Genomic DNA, 21,495 nt, shown 5'->3' with positions numbered 1-21,495 from the left:
GAGACAAGGTTTGTCTTGGCACTGGCACTCATAGCAGTCCTGGTGCTAGAAAGAAAAAATTATTAAAACACTATTTCTTGTACAGTACTTCGGCAGCTGTCTTTGCAATTGAAAGATGCATGACAAGGTTCTGTACTCCACACTTGTTCAAGAGTTACTGTAACAGAGAGAGGAACATAGACTTAAGTATATGAAAAGGATCCATGCCATGGACTTTTAAAGAGAACCCACTCATTTCAACTCGTGCAAGACCTTGATCAAATCCTTAATTTGCCAAAAAGTGACAATGTAAAATATGGTTTTTAACTTGAAGTATATTATTTTAACCTGGTTCAAATAATAATTTTCATTATTGGAAAAATGTTTCAGTTAATGAAAGAGATTTTTTATTTGACAAAGATTTTTATTTTTACTTTGAATTCCACATATAGGTAGAATTAAAGCCTCTGACTTCAGGCTGACTTTTATCAATTCCTTCATCAAAGAAAGATCTCTTAAAGAGAAAAAGACAAAATGTTTAACCCTAAATTTAAGAGACTATTATGGAAGTAAAGTGAGTTTGCTATAAGCCCAGACCTCAGCAGTGGCTAGGGGTGAAGGCAAGCAAGCTAATCAACTACTAGTGTACACAGGGCTGCCCTGGCTAATAATCATCATCTGCATTGTGGTGGGATTCAGCTATATTAGATAACTATGGACATACAAAAAGGCCAAATCCTGCTCTGAAGCTCTTGCAGTATCGTAGGCAGGAGAGGGAAGTGGTGAATGGAGGAGTAGTATAGGAGCTGTCTTCCTCAGCTGATGGTAAGAGAAATCTCTTCTGCCTGGCAGTCACTAGTGGGGTTCCCCAAAGCTCAGTATTGGGAACAGTCCTGTTTAATATCTTTGTTGATGATCTGGATGAGGGGATCAAGCACGACTTCAGTAAGTTCATGCATGACACTTAGGCAGGAGTGTTGATCTGCTGGAGGGTAGGAAGGTTCTGAAGAGAAATATGGACAGACTTGACCAATGGGTGAGGCCAATGAGGTGAGGCTCAATAAAGCAAAGAGCAAAGTGCTGGGTCCTGCCCTTGGTTCACAACAGCCCCAAGCAGTGCTGCTGGAGACAGAGTGGCTGGAAAGCATACCAGTGGAAAAGGACATGGGGTGCTGCTCAGCAGACCGCTGAATATGAGCCAGCAGTGTGCCCAGTTATCATGGCTTGCATCAAAAACAGTGTGACAATCAGGACCAGAGAAGTGATTGTCCCTCTACTTAGCACTGGTGAGGCCACACCTCAAGCATGGTGTTTAGTTCTGGGCCCCTCACCACAAGAAAGACATTGAGATGCTGGAACCTGTCCAGAGAAGGACAATAAAACTGGTGAAGAGCCTAGAGAGTTAAGTCATATGAGGAGAAGAGGAGGCTCGGGGACACCTTATCGCTCTCTACAACTACCTGAAAAGAGGTTGTAGCAAGGTGGGGATCAATTTCTTCTCCCAGGCAACTAGTGACAGGACAAGAGGACAGTCTCAAGCTGTACCAGGGGAGGTTCAGGTTGAACACCAGGAAGAATTTCTTCATGGGAAGGGTTGTCAAACTTTGGAATGGACTGCCTGGGGAGGTAGTGGAGTCACCATCCCTGAAAGTGTTCAAGAAGATTGGATGTCGCTCTTAGTTTAGTTGACAAGGTGGTGATCAGGCAAATGTTGGACTCAATGATCTTGGAGGAATTTTCCAACCTAAATGATTCCACGATTCTTTAAAAAGCTCCCCATTTACCATCCTAATGCTGGGCCAAAAGAGCAAACTGGAATTCAAATGTAGTTCAGTCCTCATATAACAAAGTATCATCTAAATAAAAGCCCAGGAAAGGCAATTTCTCTGCTATGGAAAAAAAATAAGATGCATGATAGGCAGTAAGTGTTGTCTCTTTTTTGGTGGAAAGGAGCTGTTCTCACACCTTTTTACTTCCCATTGTCTTTATCCCTAAGATATCCAATGTACATGAATTATACCCATTTATAAACCTTATTTGTGATTGTATTTCTTGTCTATTTACTCAACACAAACAGCAAGGTATTATTCTGCTGGTGGAGTTTCATTTGTGTTTCAGAGTAATAGCAGTCACAATTCTGTCAAATTTTGAAAACCTTTCCTGTATCTCAAAAAACTGAGCCCAACTTTTTATCCTGCAAGAATGCTTGAGGCTAACATGTTATCTACTCTCATTTAGCTATATTTTAAACTAGAAAATGTGAGCATACAAGATGATAAATGTTCTTCATTAGCAAATACTACACATTCATTAATATTAAATATAAATCGTTATAATCTTATGTCTGTCACAGGGCAATGTTAGTTTCTATGTCACCTAGAAGCCTCATTGGTTTGTATTTTCATTACCACAATCATTATTGCTAAAGGCTTTGATATCAACCATGAATACCGTACTATGGTCAACAACAAGTTAAGCCGTAAAACCAGCCCTGGTAAAATTGAACAGAATTATTGGTTCAAGCTCTCCGTGCAAAATTAACTGTTAACTTTAAAGGAGCCAGAATTTCACCTCTGATTGCCTGAAAGCTGATGGCAACCTACTTAGCTTGTAGCCGTGTTTTATGGTGCAAATTCCAGGTTGATTGGTTCCCTCACTTTGATATAAGTAATGGAAGCAAGCTGGCTTCTCCTGCAAACCCATGTGGGCAGAGCAGGAAGTGCTTACCTCATAAGGTTGTCTTCATGCTGCTGAAATGAAAACTTTTTCAGTGTCAGCCTTCCAGCAAAGTGTATGCTGGGAATCACACAAACTTGTGAACAGTTTTCCCCCAATGTTATTTATGACCACATTATTTCAAATAAGCTTAGTTTCCTTCTGTGAGCTTAGTTGTTGCCAGATAAATCAGTGGTATGTTATGGGTACTGAAAGATGTTTTTCAAGCCCTAATCCTAAATGCTTTCAAAATTGCAGGCTTTAAAAAAAAAAATCCTTTTTATGTCAGAACACTCCCAATCCTGTTCCCTATACTGTTAAAATAAGCAAAAGCAAGGCCTTTCACCATGCCATGGTGTGGGAATGCCTGCCTCTCCCTCTATCCTTACAGTGTGGAAATAAGCCAGGAATATCTGGCAGGCCCCATTTGTAGAGCCTGATGGGCCCAGCAGCATGGCCCTATCTGCACACCTGGTTTCTGTGATCATGGCTATAAGGTTTCAGGCAGCAGAAGGCTGCTAGAGCAGTACTTTGGTGACAGCAGTGATGCTCCCAGACCATATCACACACTCTGTTACAAGTTGCTCTACATGATCTGGGAGACTTGTAAATCACAACACTTCTTCTCACTTTCCAAGCTCACTAGGTGAAAAATGAAATCTTCTTTGTTCTATGTTCACCTTATTCCTCCTGGTTTTCTAACTTTTTATTTTCTCTCTTTTTTTTTTTTTACATCTACTAGGAGAGATGGACACAAAAGGTAGATACATCACTGAGAAAAAAATAGAAAAGCACCACTACTGATGTACTTGGAAAATGGCTGATAGCCTTTTTTTGATGCTTTCTACCACTGACCCTCAAAACAAAACTTGTTGCCTTCACTCGTTGTCTTTGGGCGTATTCTACTGTGTATGTTCACAGAGGGAAAATATGCAGAGGTCAGCAGTTTCAAAGGCAGTCTCTAATTTTAGGTTCTTAGCTTTGGATATTTTGGGACAAAACTTTGGACACAACAAAAGAAGTGTCAAGGAACTATAAATCTAGATGAAGTAAGTAACACCCAAGACATCTTGAACCAGAGACCCAAAACCAGGCTCCTGTATTTAAAAGAAAAAAAAGTTTTAACATTTGCCAGCAAATGATTTTCTTAGTTCTTGAGGTTTCTATCTTTCCCAGCACTTCCCGCTATTCCTATTTTCATATCGCCTTTACAGGCAACTCTGAAATTCTCCTGCCAATCTGAGGCCTGCAAAAGTTGAGGGAAAAATTTGCCCTTTCTCATAATGTGCGTGTGATCATCTTGAGTGCTGTTAAAGTCTGATAATTTTTTTAACCAAAATACGTTCCTTGAGACTTTTTTTATTAACTGAAATTGTTCTAAATACTTTTAGTTGGCAATATTTTAAAAAGAAAATTTTCAAAAAATTTTTAAACAGCAAACAAATTACCTATTTAAATTTCAGTTGCTCAATAAAGCTCAGAAGTGCTGATTTATTATTTTTAGAGAAAATTAAATATGAAATATGGAAAAAGTCAAGGACACCTGAAAGAAAATGAAAATAAAACAGGTTCACTTAAAATATCTGTCACAGATACAAGAAAAAAAAAGAAGAAATTTATATTGTTTCAGGAACTTGAGTACATTTTCCAGGTAGTCTCACTGCACAATCATGTCACACAGTGACCAGACATTTGCTTCAACCAATAAACAATGGGAGGGACAGCTCTCCTGGAAACTGCAAGCCCAAAATTTCAGGTGGATCACTGTACCTGATCAAAGGAGAGAGAGCCATAATGATCTTGCAGTCTGTCAGGAACTGCATTTTGACTTCCATCATCAAGTTGAAAGTCAAAAACCTCAGTCCTATCTCTAGGACAGATAAATAGACAGACATACATATGTCTGTCAGGACATCTTAACTCCAGTGAGACTTTAAAAGTCATAAACTAGAAGAGATTTTTCAGATGTTCTCACAAACTGCTTCCATATCACTGACATAATTTTTTACATCTTTAAAATGAACACTGAAATACAGAAGTCTTGTTTTCCACTAAAATTTTGGTCCAAAGCAGTGGTTTCATCTTACAGTAAATCTTGCATTGTGCCAGATTGTGGGTTGCTTGTATTGTTTCATGGAAGGCAACTAAGAAAAGCACCACCAGGCAAGTTTAAATGTATAGTACTGCAGATGTATGTGTATAGACATGTGTGCACACACACATTTTTTCATGTTGAATAATATTCCCTAGTCTTCTAAGTAAGAAAGTCACATTTTATGATTTATAAAATTTTGCAGTGTTCTGAAATAGTGTGTGAGTAAATAAATTAAAAATTCTTTGTACGTGAAGAAATCAGTTAAACAGATCCTTTGGCAAGCCATTTAAATTTCGTTCCCTCCAATGAAGTAACTGGACAGAAAATTCTGTATTCTTTTTTAAGATCTGTGAAGGAGCTTTTCTGAACCTATCCATCCTTCCAACGCGCCAGGCTTTCTGCTTGGTTCTGCCAGTTAATGTATATCTCCTCTAACTCTGCAAAACATGTGGAAGGGCTCTTAAGGATTTTGCTTTGAAATTGAGCATAAAATGGTTGAACAAAAACAGGGCATTAAAGACGTGGTTTTTTGTAACACTTCTAACTATTGATTTAAACCCCAAAATCCAAAGAGGGTTCTTGGTCACTGCAAGCCTGGGGTGCATTGCATATGTCTTGGCTGTCATGGGTGCTAGAGGGATGACTCATTTTGCTTTAGTTTTCAATTAAATGACGTTGGGAAAGCTGAGTAAGACAAACTTGTGTGTTAATTATGTATATAAATACCTTAAAAAAAAAGGCTCATGATTTTTGGTACGAAAGATATGAAAGGCGGCAGAGGTTCCCTCACTGAATGGATCAGGAAGGCCCTGCTGCCTCTGCCTACCCCATCTCGCCATGGGGAGCCTTGCTTTTCACCCCGCTCCGGTCCAAGGCAGACTCCTCTGGGTCAGGACGTGATGCTGGCCGGCCACTGTGAGCATCGTCTTCCCTGGGGTGCAAGAGCGTGTCCCCCCCCCGGGAGGGAAGGAAGCTCCCATCCCCCATTGTCCCCCGGGGCAGGCGGCTGCAAATCCCCTCTTTCCATGACAAAGATTTTGCGATGTTGAAATTAAATGATCACGTCCAAAGTCATGCGCTGCTTGGTGATGCTTCAAATTTTAGCTGCAGAGCGTTAGGAGTACCTATTGAAAATTTCATCAGCTTTTAGTGACGACATTAAACCGAAAAAAAAATAACCTGTGGAGTACCCAAACTCAGATATTTATTTTTAATCAAAAGTGTCATCGCTTTCATTAGGCATAAACTTTAGGTTTATATGGAAAAAACTGTATTTTCTGCACATGAAGCGGCCTTAAAGTCTGATGGTATCCAGCTGACGTGCCCATGTGTCCATGTGAACTAGATGATCTTTGAGGTCCTTTTCAACCCAAACCACGCTGGAATAGATGCATGTACGCTTATGAATGCACCTATACTGGCGCCTTGGTAGCGTGTGCTCGTAAGCTTGCACGAGAAACAGATTTGCTACGTGACTCTGGCTCAGAAGGGATGTGTTTAATAATCCTCCTGACTGCGAGACCTCCTGCGTGTGCATATGTCCGTGTGTCGGTGTGTCGGTGTTGAGCTATGCCCGGCTGTTCGCGCCCTCCGCGGACAAAGACGTCTCCCGTTCTCGAGCGCGGCAGCCTGCAAAGTGTGAATAATTTTCAGCGAGGAGTTACACTAAGTGGGAAAGCTTTTAGCACATTATCCGCTGGCAATTGGACTATAATCTAATTGTCAGCCCTCGGGTCCTAATAGAGCCTTTCTCTTTCCACCATTGGATTTGCATCTGAGAGATGCCTAATGGGTTTAAATGCCTCGCATTTTGCTCCAATAAGCCACCTTTTCGCTGTAGGTGACATTGAGACGTTTTTGTTGTGAAATCGGATCTCAGGTACCTGGGCTTCTGCCTTGCTGGCGTGGCTTTTTTCGTGAAGGGGAGAATGTGAAGCGGTGGCAAGGGGGGCGATGTCCCCGCCGCAGCAAGAGCGCTGGGAAAGGGGGCTGGTCCGAAATCGGGGAGCGCAAAGAGAGGAGGAATCCGACGGAGAGAGCAATATAATTATGTCCAGAAGAGGAGAAGAAAGCTCCTGAAAGCAGGGCTCGTAACCGCAACCGGGAGGTTGCAGAGGAGCTAGAGCTGCAGCCGGGGAGCGCTGTAGCCGTCGCTCTGTGAAGCTGCGGTGCGCTCGCAGGGCACGAACGGGAGCGCTTGAGACCGAGCGAATAAACACCATTCTTTACACAGGACAAGCTGTTTTCGTCTACAAGGGGTAAAAATAAGAAAAAACCAAAAGATTTTAATCCCTCGTCTCCCGAGGCAGAAGTGCCTTCAAGCCCAAAGCAGTGCCGTAGGTTACCTTGCAGAGATGCTGCGGGAGAGAGTGTCAGACACAGACTCCCGTCGACACCGGGTCAGCATCGGTCGGGGCGGGACGGCGGCAGTGAGGGTCTCGGCAGCGGTCACCCCGCACCTTTAGGCTCCTAATTAAATGGAAGGGTGGCCCTCGCCCTCTGCACAGACGACGGATCCGAACGGGAGACGGGGAAATAACAAAGGAGAAGGGATGAGATGCAAATACCAGGTTATCCCAAGAGGTAGCCGAGAGAGAGCGGGTGTGTCAGGTCGGCTCGGTGCCGGGCGCCGTTTAGGGGCACAGCCCCACAGGTGCCACAGCGGGGCTGCCTACAGGTTTGTCTCTGTGGCGTGAAGCGTGTGGTGTGGAGGCTTTTGCGAGAGAAACAAAAATAATAATAATAAAAAAGAGGCAATGGCCCCCCCATCACTGCGAGAAAGACTTGCTTAAAATCTGAACACGGCTCCCTGCCCGATCTGTGCCCCTCTCCACACACCTCCCCCGCCGCCGGGCCTGAGCGGCCGCGCAGAAACGCACAGGGTCGGAGCTCTTGTCAGAAGGCGCACCTGAAATCATCCCTCTGGCTCGGCAGGTTTCCCAGCGGGTTCCTGTGGGTTTCTGTCTCTCGTGTCTCATTCCCGTCGTGATTTTGTCTAGGTGAGGAAAGGACCGGGAGGAAGAGGTGCTCATGATTTTCAAGGGAACGCGTTTTCTCCTTGGCTTTCAGGGATCAGAGGGATGTTTTGGAGGGGGGCTGCAAGCTCCCTGTGTGAAACCTGACGGCGAAACTGAGACCTAATCCTGATTAAAACTGGGAATCGAACGAGCGCGACGAGGTGTGCACCAATTACCCGCACGCTTTCTTTGCCGGTGCACAAGAGAGTAAGGAGTTTTTTAGGCAAAGGAAGATGGGAAAAGAGGTACTTGGAAAGGATAATGAAGCCTAATGAAATGGCTCTGCCACAGCAGGCTGACACTAGCGACAAACACATGGATTTGCTAGACTGAAAACAAACTGTGGTGTAGATTGCGTGTTCTTTATGTACGGATAAACAATAACGAAGGGTTTAATTGAAACGGGTTCAAACGAGGCAACCGCCTTGTTGGGGTGCAACAGGGTTGGTAACTCTGCTCTCGGGAGGGAGTCGGTATAGCGGTGACAGCCGGTCTGTGCCCGGCTGTGGCAGGGACTGGCTGCTCCGGTTCTCGTCCCCCGGGAAGAGCGCGCGGACGTTATTGAATACATCCACTTGGTTGGGAAAGCAGAGAGGGACCAAGAGCACTGGAGTAGTGATGGGTTTCTCAGCTGCCCCCTCGTCTCTGGAAGCCCCCACTGTTCCCGGAGAGGGCCATGGGCAGGGACGGCAAAGCAGCTCAGGGGAGCAGGACTCTCACCCCCTTCCCACTCGAGTACCCTGATCCCCGTGTCTCTCCAGTTCAGACCCGGTGGGGGAGGGAGCCGTAGCGAGGATTAGGCGGCCAGAGCTGAGCCCCATTCTCTGCCCACGGGGAAGGAGGGGGTGCTCTGGACGTCTAGACAAGGCTCATTTCCTTATCGGAGGCGGGGCGGGGGAAAAACTAAAAAAATATAGATTCTAGTGGGATAGAGCGAAAAATTGCATGGCTTACCCAAGCAAAAGAAAAGCCATCGCGTGTGGACGGACCCGTTTAAAATAAAATAAAATAAAACAAAACGAAGCTCCTAGTTTCTTTCATCCCCGAGTTTTTGATCTCCGAGGTACGAGAAGGGACCCTCAAGCCCCCACGTCCGGTCTCTCTCCCGGGGGGCAAGCCCCTGCCCGAAGGCAACCGCCAGCCCCGTCCCAGGTCCACGGCCGTGCTGCGGCCTCGGTTTCCCCCTCTCGCCACTCTGCTCCCCTCCCCGCCCGACCCTCCCTACCCCGCTCACCGCGCAGCGCTTCCCCGCGCCGCGGCCGAGTCCTTCTCTCGCAGATAAAGGTAGGGACTAGCCGCTCCACAGGGTTGGAAATCCCGCGACGAGACAGAACAGAAAAGAGTTCCGGGCTGCCGCAGCTGCGGGGGCTGAGCCGGTACTTTCCATGTGGACCGAAATATTCTCCGCCACTCGCCACCCCCTCCCCTTAGCCCCGATGGGCCGGGGGCAGCCTCTGCTAGGGAGAGGTATGTTGCGACCTGGCTGCTGGGGGACGGAAATAAGCTTTTTTTTTTTTTTTTTTTTTTTTTAATTATCCTTATTTGTGGGGAGCATAAAGTAGGTAGGAAACCAAAGGCATCCCTGCCACCACCAGAGAAACGATGAAGACAATGATTTCCCCGGCTATTTGTACCAGGCCGGACCCTGCTTTTCAGGTAGGTCCAAGAGAGCGCAGGGCCGGAACCCCCGGGATCTCTGTCCCACCGCCCCTCACACGCCAGGAGCGGGGCTGTCCCGCAAGGACACCGAGCCCGTAATTGGAGGGATGTCCCTTGGGATAAAGCGGTAAAGCATTTGGGGGACTTTTTGTTCGTTTGTTTTCTTCGGATTGATGTCGACAGAACCGTTAGTCTCGGTTTCGCTGTGTCAAGAGGCGATGCTTCGCGATCTGACCCTCCCGGCTCTCCGGCCCCGGTGCCGGCCGGGCTCTCCCTTTTCTCCCCTCTTCCCCCGCTTATACCTGAGGCAAGACCGGGCCCCCAGACCACTGTGGGCCACGCCGAAATCCTCTGCCAAACGGTTCAGGCGCTTCTAAATCTTCACATCCCTTTTGTGGTAGATATCCTATCTATTAGCAAATTCAGGTAATAAAAGGGCAAACTGCAGTTGGTTCTCTCTGACCTCAAAGCAATAAAGCACTATTTCGTCTTCCCTACTTCACTGGCTCTGAAGTGTGACCCGAGTAATTATTTCTCCACATTGATTAATTAAATACAGCAGGAATAGGAGTGGCACAGACTATACCTTACCAGGTATGTCATGGCTCTTGGCACAAGCCTGCATGCTAAAAACGCTTGGATTCGGTCCTAGGCTTAAAAGGTGGAACTTCAGTGACGAAGCTGCATGTCCTCTTATGAGTCGTTTTAGCGAGCAAACATTTTCAGCCATATTTTCATTTAAAGGAATTTAATTAAATGCCTCGGTTTTTGTTTTGCTTGTTTGTTTTTTAATTTATTTATGGGAGTATGCTTACATGATACGTGTATAAGAGTACTGGTGAGCAATTTGCTTAAATCACTGCCTTGAAATAATCTGCTCGTTGGCACTATCAGCCCGACCCGACTTTCTCTCAGTTTTTTGTGCTTGATCGATACCATCTAGTTTGGTGAAGCCGATGAAACGGACTTGAAGAAAACTGTGCGATCAGCGGCCCACGCACTGGTTTAGCTGGGAAGAGAACGCAGCAAGGGTCTCACCTGGAGTCGGTGGGGGAGAGTACGTCTGACTGGGATGACAGTATTTGGGATCTTTTGCAGGAAAACCAAGTGCACGATCAGCCTTAAGGAACATTCTGTCCCAGCAGAAGGCACACAACGACGAAAACGGCTGCTTTCAAAGTTGTGGTCTTTTAATATTTGAATTCAAAATAGAAAATTGGCACTCACACACACGCACCAGAAAAATCCACAATTTCTTTCCATCCTTTCAACGGCTTCTCCGCTGATTTTTGCCTCAGCAAAGCGAATAGCCTAGGGACCTTCTCGGGAGCATCCCCGGTCGTGCGGCCTGCCCCCCCCGTTCCCGCCCCCAGGGCTCCGAGGAGCAGAGAGAGCACCCCGAACTGCAGCCGGGGCCCCGGAGGGGAGCGGGGCTGGGCTGCCCGAAGGGGGAGCGGCAGCGGGAAATCGTCCCGAGGGCCGGCCGCCCCCTGCCCACCCCACAGGCTGGCAGAGCCGTCCCCTCCCATCCCGCCCGTCCCTCCTCCTCCCGCTGCCCGCCTCCGTCGCCTCCGCCCCCTCCCCCGCGGCCGGGCCGGGCCGGGGCCCTTGACGTGTCCCGGCGCCGATTGGCCGCTGGCCGATAGGATCTCCGCGGCCCCGCGTTAAGGCGGGGGAGCGCTCGGCGCCGGGAGCAGAGCGCTTCCCGGTATCCCGGCTCCACCACTCTCGGTCGGTATTCACGCCCGCCCCGTCTGGGCAGTACCGCACCGAGCCGCGCCGCTTCTCCGCAGAGTGGCCATGGAGTACACGCCGCCCCCGAAGCCGCAGCTCTCCTCCCGGGCCAACGCCTTCTCCATCGCCGCCCTCATGTCGACCGGCAGCTCCAAGGACAAGGAGTCCCCCGAGAGCACTATCAAGCCTCTTGGTGAGTGGGGACGAGAGTGTCCACCGGGTGTCCGTGGGGTGCGAAACTCCCCTCCTTCCGTCTGTCCCTGGCGGAGCCCACTGGCCTCCCTGACTCACCCTTCTCCGCGCTCCGGCAACCGGGGCCGGGCAACGGCGTGTCCCCCCAGCCTGAAGGCTTCCCCTACAGAGGGGAAAGCCACACCACCTAAATCAGTTGAGTGTCTTCATCACCCACGGTCGTTTTCAGGCGAGGCTGTTTATGGCATAAACAGTTTCCTAAATTCCTCCAGCTTCAGCTATTCCATTTATATATCCAGCTTCGCCATTTGTAGAATAATCTCACACCCTAAGGTAGTTTTATTTCTCTTTGCTGATATGAAATTAATCTCTTAAATATTTATTGCAAATCCTCTCTGTTTTTGAAGTCAAATGAGAAGATTCTCCATTATCGTGCCTATGCTTACAAGGGGTATAAAACTTGTGTGTAGACCTGGAAATCCCTTTGCTCCACAGCTCCACGATGTAGGCTCATACAGACTCTTTTACTCTTCATAGACCGAAGGATTTTTGTAGTATTGCTTGCGATTTTTGGGTAAGCGATTTCGCTTCTATTCGGTTGCCTCGATTCAGAATCCTAAAAGTTTTTAAAAAACATTAACGTCTTTCCCTTATCTCTCACCCTCCTCCCCACCGAGTTTCTGAGGTTTATCGTCCTTACATGTATCCAGGAGTTCGCAGAAAACTACAAAAAATGTGTTAAGCTCTCAGGGCGCCAATGAACAGGATTACATTCAACCTTAAAAGAATTTAGAAAAGGCATCTCCCTCAGCGTCTGCTCCATCTAATCAACTGTCTCAAAAGATTTCACATAGTCCAGGGATTCATTGTGAACTTTATTTTTTAGTCTAGGCGCTAGCGTAGGCCGGGAATGTTGTAGTATTCCCATTCGGCATGTTTACAAGGGCTTGTGTTAAACGTAGTGTTAGTGCTACTGGGGATTTGTTTGTTTTTTCCTTTTTTCCTGAAAACGCTTGTTTAATTTAACTTTTCAAAAATTTTTAACTCCGTCCCACACGCCATTCAGCTTTTGATCGAAGGGAAACGGCTGCCTGTAACTCGACTTTTATTAAGTGGAGATTCGGGTAAAACCTTTCCCTGCAGGGGTAGGGCGCGTTCGTGCACCACCCGTTCCTTGGCGCCGGGCGGCGGATCCGCCGCCGCATCCCGTGCCGCAGCATGGGGCCGAGGCAGAGCCCGCGCAGCCCTGGTCCCTCCCGGCCTCGTCTACAGGGGAAACTCCCAGCGGAGCTGCTGAAGCCCCCAGAAACTTCCCGGAACTTGCGGGGGTGGGCGGCAGCGCCGGCGGGACCAGCCGCGGCGGGAGGGCAGCGCCAGCAGCAGCTACTGCACCCACGTAGGTTGCGCGGCCGCACGCAGCTCCCCCGGAGCCTATTTCTCCAAAGGACCTTGTTCAGCGTCAGCAAACCGGCAGGGAGGCAAGGCAGACCTGGTTTTCCGGGAGGGTGACCCTGCGCTCGCCGTTGAATTAGTATTAAGGGTTCGCTTCCCCCGCGGAGAAAGTGCGGAGCCCGCGCTCCTGCGTTGCGCGCTCTGCCAGCGGCGCAAAACAGGAGCAGCCTCAGCGCTGCCCCAGCGTGGCCCCGGTCCTCAGCAGACCCTCGGCGCCCAAAGCTCCCGTTTTAATGAGAATTAGTGACCTTTCCATGGAACGCCTGGGTTAGCAGGGGGGCAGCGCGCAGGGCCTGCTCTGCCCCCTCCGCGCCCCGCGGAACGGGTCACAGCCGGGCGGCGACGTGGCCGGGGTCGCGCTGCCCCCCGCCGCCCCCCGGCATCTCTCCCGGTGAGCCTCTGGAGAGTGGCACTGCTCCGTGCTCTTCCCGGAGCTCATCTCAAAAAATCACCACCGCTGCTCTCAAAATGATGAGCTGACGCCTAAAGAACAAGCGCGGGTCTGCGAGTGTGCTGGGGCAGAACGGAGGCAGATAAACGACAAATGCCTTTTTATATATAGATAGATATATATACATACATATTTAAATAGCTTGTCTCGGCGGTCGCCCCGTCCTGGCTGAATGCCCCTAGACTCTCTCTCTCCTTCCCCCCCCCCCCAAACTCTGCAGAACAATTCGTTGAGAAATCCTCTTGCGCCCAGCCTTTGAGCGATTTATCCAGCCTGGACCCTCACGGGGATTTTAGCAGCAGCCCTTCGTCCCTGTGCACCGAGCCCCTCATACCCACCACTCCCATCATCCCCAGCGAGGAGATGGCCAAAATCTCCTGCAGCCTGGAGACCAAAGAGCTCTGGGACAAGTTTCACGAACTGGGTACCGAGATGATCATCACCAAATCCGGGAGGTAAGGCTGAGCAGCCCCGGGTTTTTCCTCCGGGCAGCTTTCAAAAAGTGGCTTTGGTCAGGGGGGAATAAGGCAAAGCAACAGAAACCCCGCGGGTTTTGTATCGGGAGAGCAGCAAGGCTGGGCTAAGGGGAGAGGAGGAGGAGGGTGAAGCCCCTTATTTGCCGCAGCTCCTCGGCGGGCCCGGCCCGGCGCTGCGCGGTGCGGTGCACGGAACCCCGCTGGGGCAGAGGGAGAGGCGGTCCGGGGCGGCAGCGGGGCGGATGGAATCCATCTGAGGGGTCCCAGTGGATGGGTAGAAATGTTGTTTCCCTTATAATTCGGTCTGTAACAAAAATACCGCAGTGATTTTTGCGGGGCTGGGTTGCTACAGACCAAAGGAAACGCGGGGACGTGGGGAAGTAATTCGGTCAGAGCATAGCTTGGTTTGTTCTTTTCACTCGGTTACAAAAACGCGCATAAGAATCCCACGCCTTCTCGTAATCTCAAACTATGCCGTTTCGTCAGTAAAGCTTTTGGATTTGAGTCAGTCAAACGGAGTCCGGAGAAGCCAGATGTTTTTTCGGGTCTTGTAATCGCCCAAGTTACTTTTTATTAATGTAGTTCCCTGACGATATTTTTTTTCCTAACTGGTGAGATTTATCGGCATATTTTTTTTTAAATAATATTTAAAAAAAAAAAGTAGGTAAAACCCCTGCAATCTGAAGTTCAACATTTCAAATTGTTCAAAGGTATTTAACTTTATTTCTGGTCTACAACATAACTTTACACTTTTAAATTTTGTTTTGTCAAAACTTAAGTACCGAAAAGTAAGTTTAGTTTTGAAAATTCCTCTCAAAAATATCGTGAGCAGGCTTAGAAGAACACTCATCCAAAATATGTGAGAATAATAACGGAAATAATTTCTGCAATATTTCCCTAACAGTAGTATGGATGCCATAAAAATTAAAAAAAAAAACCAAAACCAACTTTCTAAAGATTTATGTACCTTAGGTACAACTATTTTCTGAAATCATTGTGTACTTTTAACTAACAGGCAAACAGTATATTTCTCCTTTACTTTTTAATTTTTACCATTTTTTTTTCCTTTTTGCTTTCCAAATATCATTGGGATTTCAAGCTGCTTTTTCTCTGCCTATTGGAGAGACACAAGGTTTAACTTCCACCATGCTTAAGCAGAATCAACAGATGCTTTTAGTTTTTACAGGTGGTTTAAATATAATTCTTACTTGTATGAGCTTTTCAGAAACTCTCTTATTTCTGTTCTCTATCCGCATATTTATTTTCTGATTTGCCTTTATTTCAGGAGAATGTTTCCAACGATCAGGGTTTCCTTCTCGGGAGTGGATCCTGAGGCCAAGTATATTGTGTTGATGGATATAGTTCCTGTGGACAATAAAAGATATAGATATGCCTACCACAGGTCTTCCTGGTTAGTGGCTGGAAAAGCTGACCCTCCTCTCCCTGCAAGGTTTGTAGATTTTACTGCTGATCTTTTATTTTTCTTTACTTTTCTTTTTTATTTCCTTCAAGAAATACTTCCTATTGATTTTTCCATGCTGTTTGCAAACAGTGCTCTGAGATCTTGAGTCCATGCTCAACAGTTGGTTGCAAAACTGATTAATTTTCTGTGATGCAGAATCTGGCCTCAAACCTGTGCTTGAGGTTTGATTTATACTGAGTGTTCCAAGGCATGCAGAATTTGTTTAAGGGTTCTTTTATACAAATGTTGTTTGGTTTTTATTTTTTTAAATTAAGTTTATCTTGGTTGAGATAAGAAAGCTTGAAAAAAAATTATTTGTCCCTTGGCTCGGCCCCTCCCCCCCAGTATTTGACCCCATAATTTAAAGCGATTCAGGTACCACTAGCCAAGCCAAAGTGGAAATACTACACTACAGTTCAGTGCTGTTTATGCTTGAAATTATATTATTTCTCTAACATATCCAGCATTTGCTAACCAAGAATTCTATTCTTGCTTTTAGTCATCTCATAGACAGCAGGCAAAATACCGATCAGTTCTACAGCACAGATACCTTTTTTTTTTTTTGCTTAAGAAATCATGACATATTCTGAGACATCAGGAAAAAAAATCAAATAATTTCTCTAAAATTAATTCCTTTTTCTATAGAGAAAGAAATGCTGTAGAAATTAAATTTCTAAAATCATTCAATTAATGTAATTAATGTATGATTCCTTTCATCACTGGGCAACTGAGGCTGCAGCACTAGGCTGTATGATGGGAAGGCACTTCAGCGGAGACCCACACTTCATCATATTCAGCCCAACACTTCAGTACGTACTTAAGTCCCCAAGTCCAGTAAGACTGCAGCACATGTCGAACGGCTTTGCTGAGTCAGAGCCGGAGATATGAAAATAATGGGGATGCCTCTCTGACTTCAAAGAAACTTTTTGTGGAAGGCTCTGCACAGGGATACGGCTCTGCTCCAGGTGGCTTAGCCTGGGGTTAAGAACTCACCTATTACAGAGGTAGAAATTAGAAGTGAAACACAAGAAATGGAAACAAATTTTTTGGTGTGTGAGCATAGGCACAAAATACTGCACAATTTCCTTATATAAATAGTTGAACTGAAATCTTGGTGACTAGTGATCTCTGGAAGGCTGCTCAGGGAAGTAAACAAACAAAAAGCACAACCGAAGAAGCTGTGATTAAAGACAGCAACCTAGGAGTTATGTTGGCTTTGTTTTCATGGCCAAAAACTCCTTTTTGCAATGTGGTTAACGTCTGAGGGCTTCATTTGACGTATTGTAATGGGCACTGATCGAAACCTTCTCCAAAGGAGTGAGCATCAAAAGAAGAAATAACAGAAGGACAGAAATAGTTTTAAGGCAGGGTTCTCCCCTTCTTTTTTTCTGTGTTCACGCCCCTTTTGGGATACCTTTAAATAGATGCTAATTTGCACTTTATCTGGCACAGTCTAGTTCAAAAAGGAAATACAAGAACATAAGAGGCTGATCCTTGTAATAATTAGCAACTGCCCTATTGAGTGTTTTAAAGTTGGGGTCAAACCTTCTTGAAGTTTAATAGTTATTATCATTGTACTGTGGTAGCTCTTTAGGGTCCTCAATGGATCAGTACCCCGATGTGCAAATGTGTATCTGTGCTGTTCCATTTTCAGGATACTTTGCCTCTATGTATAAATGTACACCTTTCCTCTTTCATTTTCAGGATGCTTAGCCAAAAAGACTATTGATCATATCACAGGCTTAGATCACTTTTTCTTTGTATGAACAGTACTTAAATATACATTTATGCACTTTGTCCTTTCTATGTGTCTCTACGGTGAGAAAAAGGATGTCAAGAGGTTCAGTGTGCCAATGTTTGCATTACTAGTGCTTCTTCTACAGTGTTAATGCATCTTCTGAGGTGGGAGTCCTCAGTCTTGAACAGATTAAAATCCTCACATCTTGAAACGAGTTTGGTCCTGCTCCAGTAACAGGAACCCTTAATGAACTTATGATTTCTTGTCCTCCAAACACGCAGTTTCAGCTGTCTGTACTTGAGGAGTGTCAGTGAGGGGCGTATGTGTGCTTAGTGTCTGGACTGGTAACCAGGTGCTTACTCCCCACACACATCACTGCCTACATCTGCACAGGCACAGGGGAATTATTCAGGAGTTGCATTGTGCATGGGTGCAAGAATTTGCAGGATTGAACCCCTTAGATGGTTTGCTCTTTCCATTATAAAAATAATTTTCAACACTAAGAGAGTTTTGTATTGTTTTTTGGGGTTTTGTGTTTTTTTGGTTGTTTTTTTTTTTTTTTCAAATTAACAAGTACTCTGTGATTCTGTTTGAAAGATTAGCCCTTCAGGGAACTTTCTATTAAAACCAGTTTTATCCTTGTCTTCCTGCTGTCAATGTTGAAGACAAGTTTATGTTGCAACCAACACTTAAATAAAAATACTTTTCAGAGACACTTTTGGAAATCTTCTAAAGTGCTATCTGGGGATAGAGTTACTATGTGATATTTTATGTTTGTCTTCCACATTGCTAAGACTGTGTGAAACATCAGTTTAGCATGTACTTTTGTTTGATCTTCCTTTTTCACCTCCTTTCTTTACTCAAAAGTTTGTCACATTTTTTTACCTGTATTTGTCTACAGTAATTTATGAAGTTATAGTGTTTACACACAGAGAACTCTAGGTAGGAAGCCTTTAAAAGGTATTATATTTTTCAAATTATTTGAGACCCTATAATAAATAAAAGTAGCATACATGGAGCTTGTGAGACCAGACCAACTGGTAAACTAAATAGAGGGAGTGTGGTATTAGATCACAAAATATACAAGAAAGAAGCAGTACCTAAACCTTGCACATATCATGAAACATCATATACTGTGGAGCAGATTCATACCCAAATATGGCTCCAAAATCCTTTGTGAGTCAAAGCAAGCAGCCCCTCACATCTGGCTGGCCTTAGGCAGCTGAGCCCACACGAGCTTCTGGGGGAGCCTCGTGTGCTGCACTGGAATGTGCATATTTATCTCTTTAACCTGTTTGCTCATGGTCTTGCCAACAACTTCGGCTTCAGAAAGCAATATGTCAACCCTCTTCTCTGAGGTGTACAAGCCTGGCTGTAGGAGAAGTGTGTGAAATAGGTGTAGCTCAGCAAGTGGAGCCCTGTGTTGCACTGGAATTGATGATGTGTAGCAAATGGATAAATTAAAATTAGGTCTGTTATTACACTTCTATAACTGATATTCTGGTGCCATCCTTCAGTGATTTCCCTGTTAGCACTCTGCCAGCATACAGGCACTTGGTAGTTTTAAAGCAGTGACAAGCATTAACCATTGATGATTCAAAACAATTGTGCTCAGCTTTTCGACACATGAAAGTCTTTACTCATTCCCCAGCACATATTTGAAATACTTTGCCTTTTTGGTCCCAATTAGCCAAATCTTGCTGAGCCTGACATTCTGTGATCACAATAAACATTATTAGTTATCCAGACATTCAAAATTAGGATCAGGCTCCAAAGAGAAATGTCACAAGGCTGGCTGAAACATTGGAGGACATTTTTGTGACTGTTTTGCCTTCTCTAATTCAGGACTCTAAAGACTGAGATTTTCACAGCTTTTTCAGAGGAAGGCAAAGTTAATTTTCATGAAAGCTAACATTCTTTTGACATAACAGGGTTCCAGGTCTTAGGTTTTCTGATACATCATCATTTTTTATGAGCCTTGCAGTGCAATCAGCAGAGTCAATAACAATGAGGACATCTACATGCTAGGAATATTTTATTGCAACAGGCCTAGCATCCCGTTCATGAACATAGCTAGAGCAGCCAAGCTGTGCTTCAGATCAATGTAAGGAAAACATCCTGCACATCTGAAGTGAGCTGTGCCTGTAAAACTTTGGTTTCATTGTGACTTGGGGATTCTGCCAGCAAAAATGGAGAGTGCAGAATTAAATCTCCATCGTCTTAGAGCAAGAGAGCTGTGCTCCCTAGTGTCTTTAGTATGGTCATTCCTTGATTAGGGATCAGTGTAGTCTATTGGGGAGTTACACCCAATCATTTAGTGGTTTTTCCATTCTAAAATTGTAGCCCAACAACGAGAACAAATGTTTATCTTTCTAACCTCACATCTCAGTGTGTCCCACCCACCTAATGGAAGAAATCCATTCATGTGGCCAAAGATATCACCCAAAATGAGAGTCAGGCCTCGGGGAGTGATAACTAATGCAGACAGAAGCAGAACAGGGCTGGTTTGCACTAGCTGAAGGTCTAGTCCAGCTCTTAATTCACTATCACAAAAGAACATTTGAGTTAATAATTTTCAGCAATATATTATTCCTATAAAATCACTGTTTTTAAATAGCCTGGCACTTGTAATTAGTCTAGTCATAATGTATATATCATTGTATCTACATGTCTTCTTGTTTCCTTTTCTTCTGCTTAATTTCCCAAGTGGTGGATTGTTAATTACAGAGCTGCAATTAATTATTCATGTCAGACCACTGTGCTGGACTGCAGCCTTCAACTTCTTATAAACAGATGTCACCACAGCGAACGTGTGATCGAGTGCAGGTTAAAATCATTATCACAGCTTAATGTTACAAATAAAGAAAAATGCATTTTTATCTACATTCCCCCGTTATCTCTGTAATGACACCATGTTTTTTCTCTTGGTTCTGTAGTCATTGTTATTTTAAGTGCTTGTTAGTACAGCTGTGGGGAAAGACATGATCAATTTTTCTTTTGGGAAGAGACACAATAGCAAATGTTAGTTAATGTCTCCATTTTAGATAACTGGATAAAATAATAGGTATGGTTAGGGAGCAGTCTAACACTCAGACACAGGATTCTTCATTAGGTTCTAGTGAATTAAATAAGTCATCTGCTTTACTGTCTTTCATTATTAGCTGTTTTTGAGGCATTAATTAATTTGGGGGAGATGGTGTCTTGTTCTAGAAGCAATTTGTATTACCCTAAGCTGTCGGGAAATCTGTGTCTGTGAAACTACTGCATATCCCAAAAGCAAGATGATACATGCTTTTTAATTGCATATGGAGGTGATGCCCAAGCACAAACCAAGAGGTGGGATTTTTTATGAGCAGACCTTCTCCCTGTGTTTTTTAGGTTATATGTGCACCCTGACTCCCCATTCACAGGAGAGCAACTGCTGAAGCAGATGGTGTCCTTTGAAAAAGTGAAACTCACCAACAACGAGCTGGATCAGCACGGCCACGTGAGTAGCCCTCATGGTGTGAATGGGTAAAGGAACATCCATGGGGGAATTGCTCACTTGTGCCACAGGGCTAAGCTTGCAGGAGAGAGACTGAAATGGGGAAAGGTTGTTATGGCTCCCACATTACACCACTCCTGGCCAGCCCTTAGCACTACAGTGGAGGAAGATGTTGTGTGAAGCTTGAATGTGTTTGGTTTAATACATTTAAGGGCTCCTTTGGGTTCTTCTGTTGTTGAGGAATAGGCAACTTAAAAATCAGGGGTTTTTTTTATATTTTATAAGGTAGAGCCCGGGTCAACGGTTCGAATCATGCTCCTTCTCTCATCAGAGGCAGAACATCCATCAGAGACAAGTTCAGGGTGGATATAAGCATCACAGTAAGGGATAGAAGGAAGGCAGATGAGCCATTTGTCATGCTTCTGCTTGCATTTTGTGACTTGGCAGTATGCTCTGCCACATGCAATGGCCAGCAAACTCATGTGCTTTTACATGTGTGATTTGAAGCTCCCTCTCACTTCAGGCAAGAGCTCCTTTACTTTCAGACTCATCGCAGCCTGGGCATAGAGTCAGAAGAAAATACTGACGTGACACCAAAACAGGGCCTATAGAATTATAAGAATAAATGTGCCTCAGTTGCCTTTGAGATAACTGTAGGTTAACTGCAAGTCAAAGTGCCCAAGTCTGGACTTGGGCCTCTAGAGGAGCAGGTACAGATCTGATTGGTGCCAGTTTATTGTCACAAGCCCCAAGGCTGGAAGCTGGTAAATAGGATGCAGAGCTGCTGGCCATGGTTTCCTGCTATCCTCCATTAGAGGGAACAACTCCTTTAGTTACCTGACTGTCTACTGGTAGGTGGTAAGAAAATGTATTGTCTCTCCTGTCCTCTCCCCTAAAGTGACTGTGAAGTGCAGGATTGACTTGGTAGGGCATCCAAATTGCAAAGAAAGAACTAAAAGTGTTCCTTCTGGGCTTGGTGGTTCTCTCAGGGAAGGCAGAAGGAGCAGGGGGATGGATTTGAAAGAGTTGTTGGCTGAGAAT

At 45.3% G+C, this 21,495-nt stretch overlaps 1 protein-coding gene across 1 annotated transcript in view; it reads left to right on the top strand.

The window, feature by feature from the left end:
- Positions 1 to 11,265: 11,265 nt before the first annotated feature.
- TBX20 (T-box 20) overlaps positions 11,266 to 21,495 on the top strand; it is a 33,934-nt gene continuing 23,704 nt past the window's right edge. The window contains exons 1-4 of the mRNA XM_027675665.1: positions 11,266 to 11,392; positions 13,515 to 13,749; positions 15,056 to 15,220; positions 20,349 to 20,457. Coding sequence (XP_027531466.1) covers positions 11,266 to 11,392; positions 13,515 to 13,749; positions 15,056 to 15,220; positions 20,349 to 20,457 — 636 coding nt within the window. The remainder of the gene's footprint in view (positions 11,393 to 13,514; positions 13,750 to 15,055; positions 15,221 to 20,348; positions 20,458 to 21,495) is intronic.

This window comes from Neopelma chrysocephalum, unplaced genomic scaffold (genome assembly GCF_003984885.1).
Source record: "Neopelma chrysocephalum unplaced genomic scaffold, ASM398488v2 Primary Assembly neopelma1_26, whole genome shotgun sequence".
Taxonomy (NCBI): Eukaryota; Metazoa; Chordata; class Aves; order Passeriformes; family Pipridae; genus Neopelma; species Neopelma chrysocephalum.
This window is presented reverse-complemented; position numbering and strand designations above follow the sequence as displayed.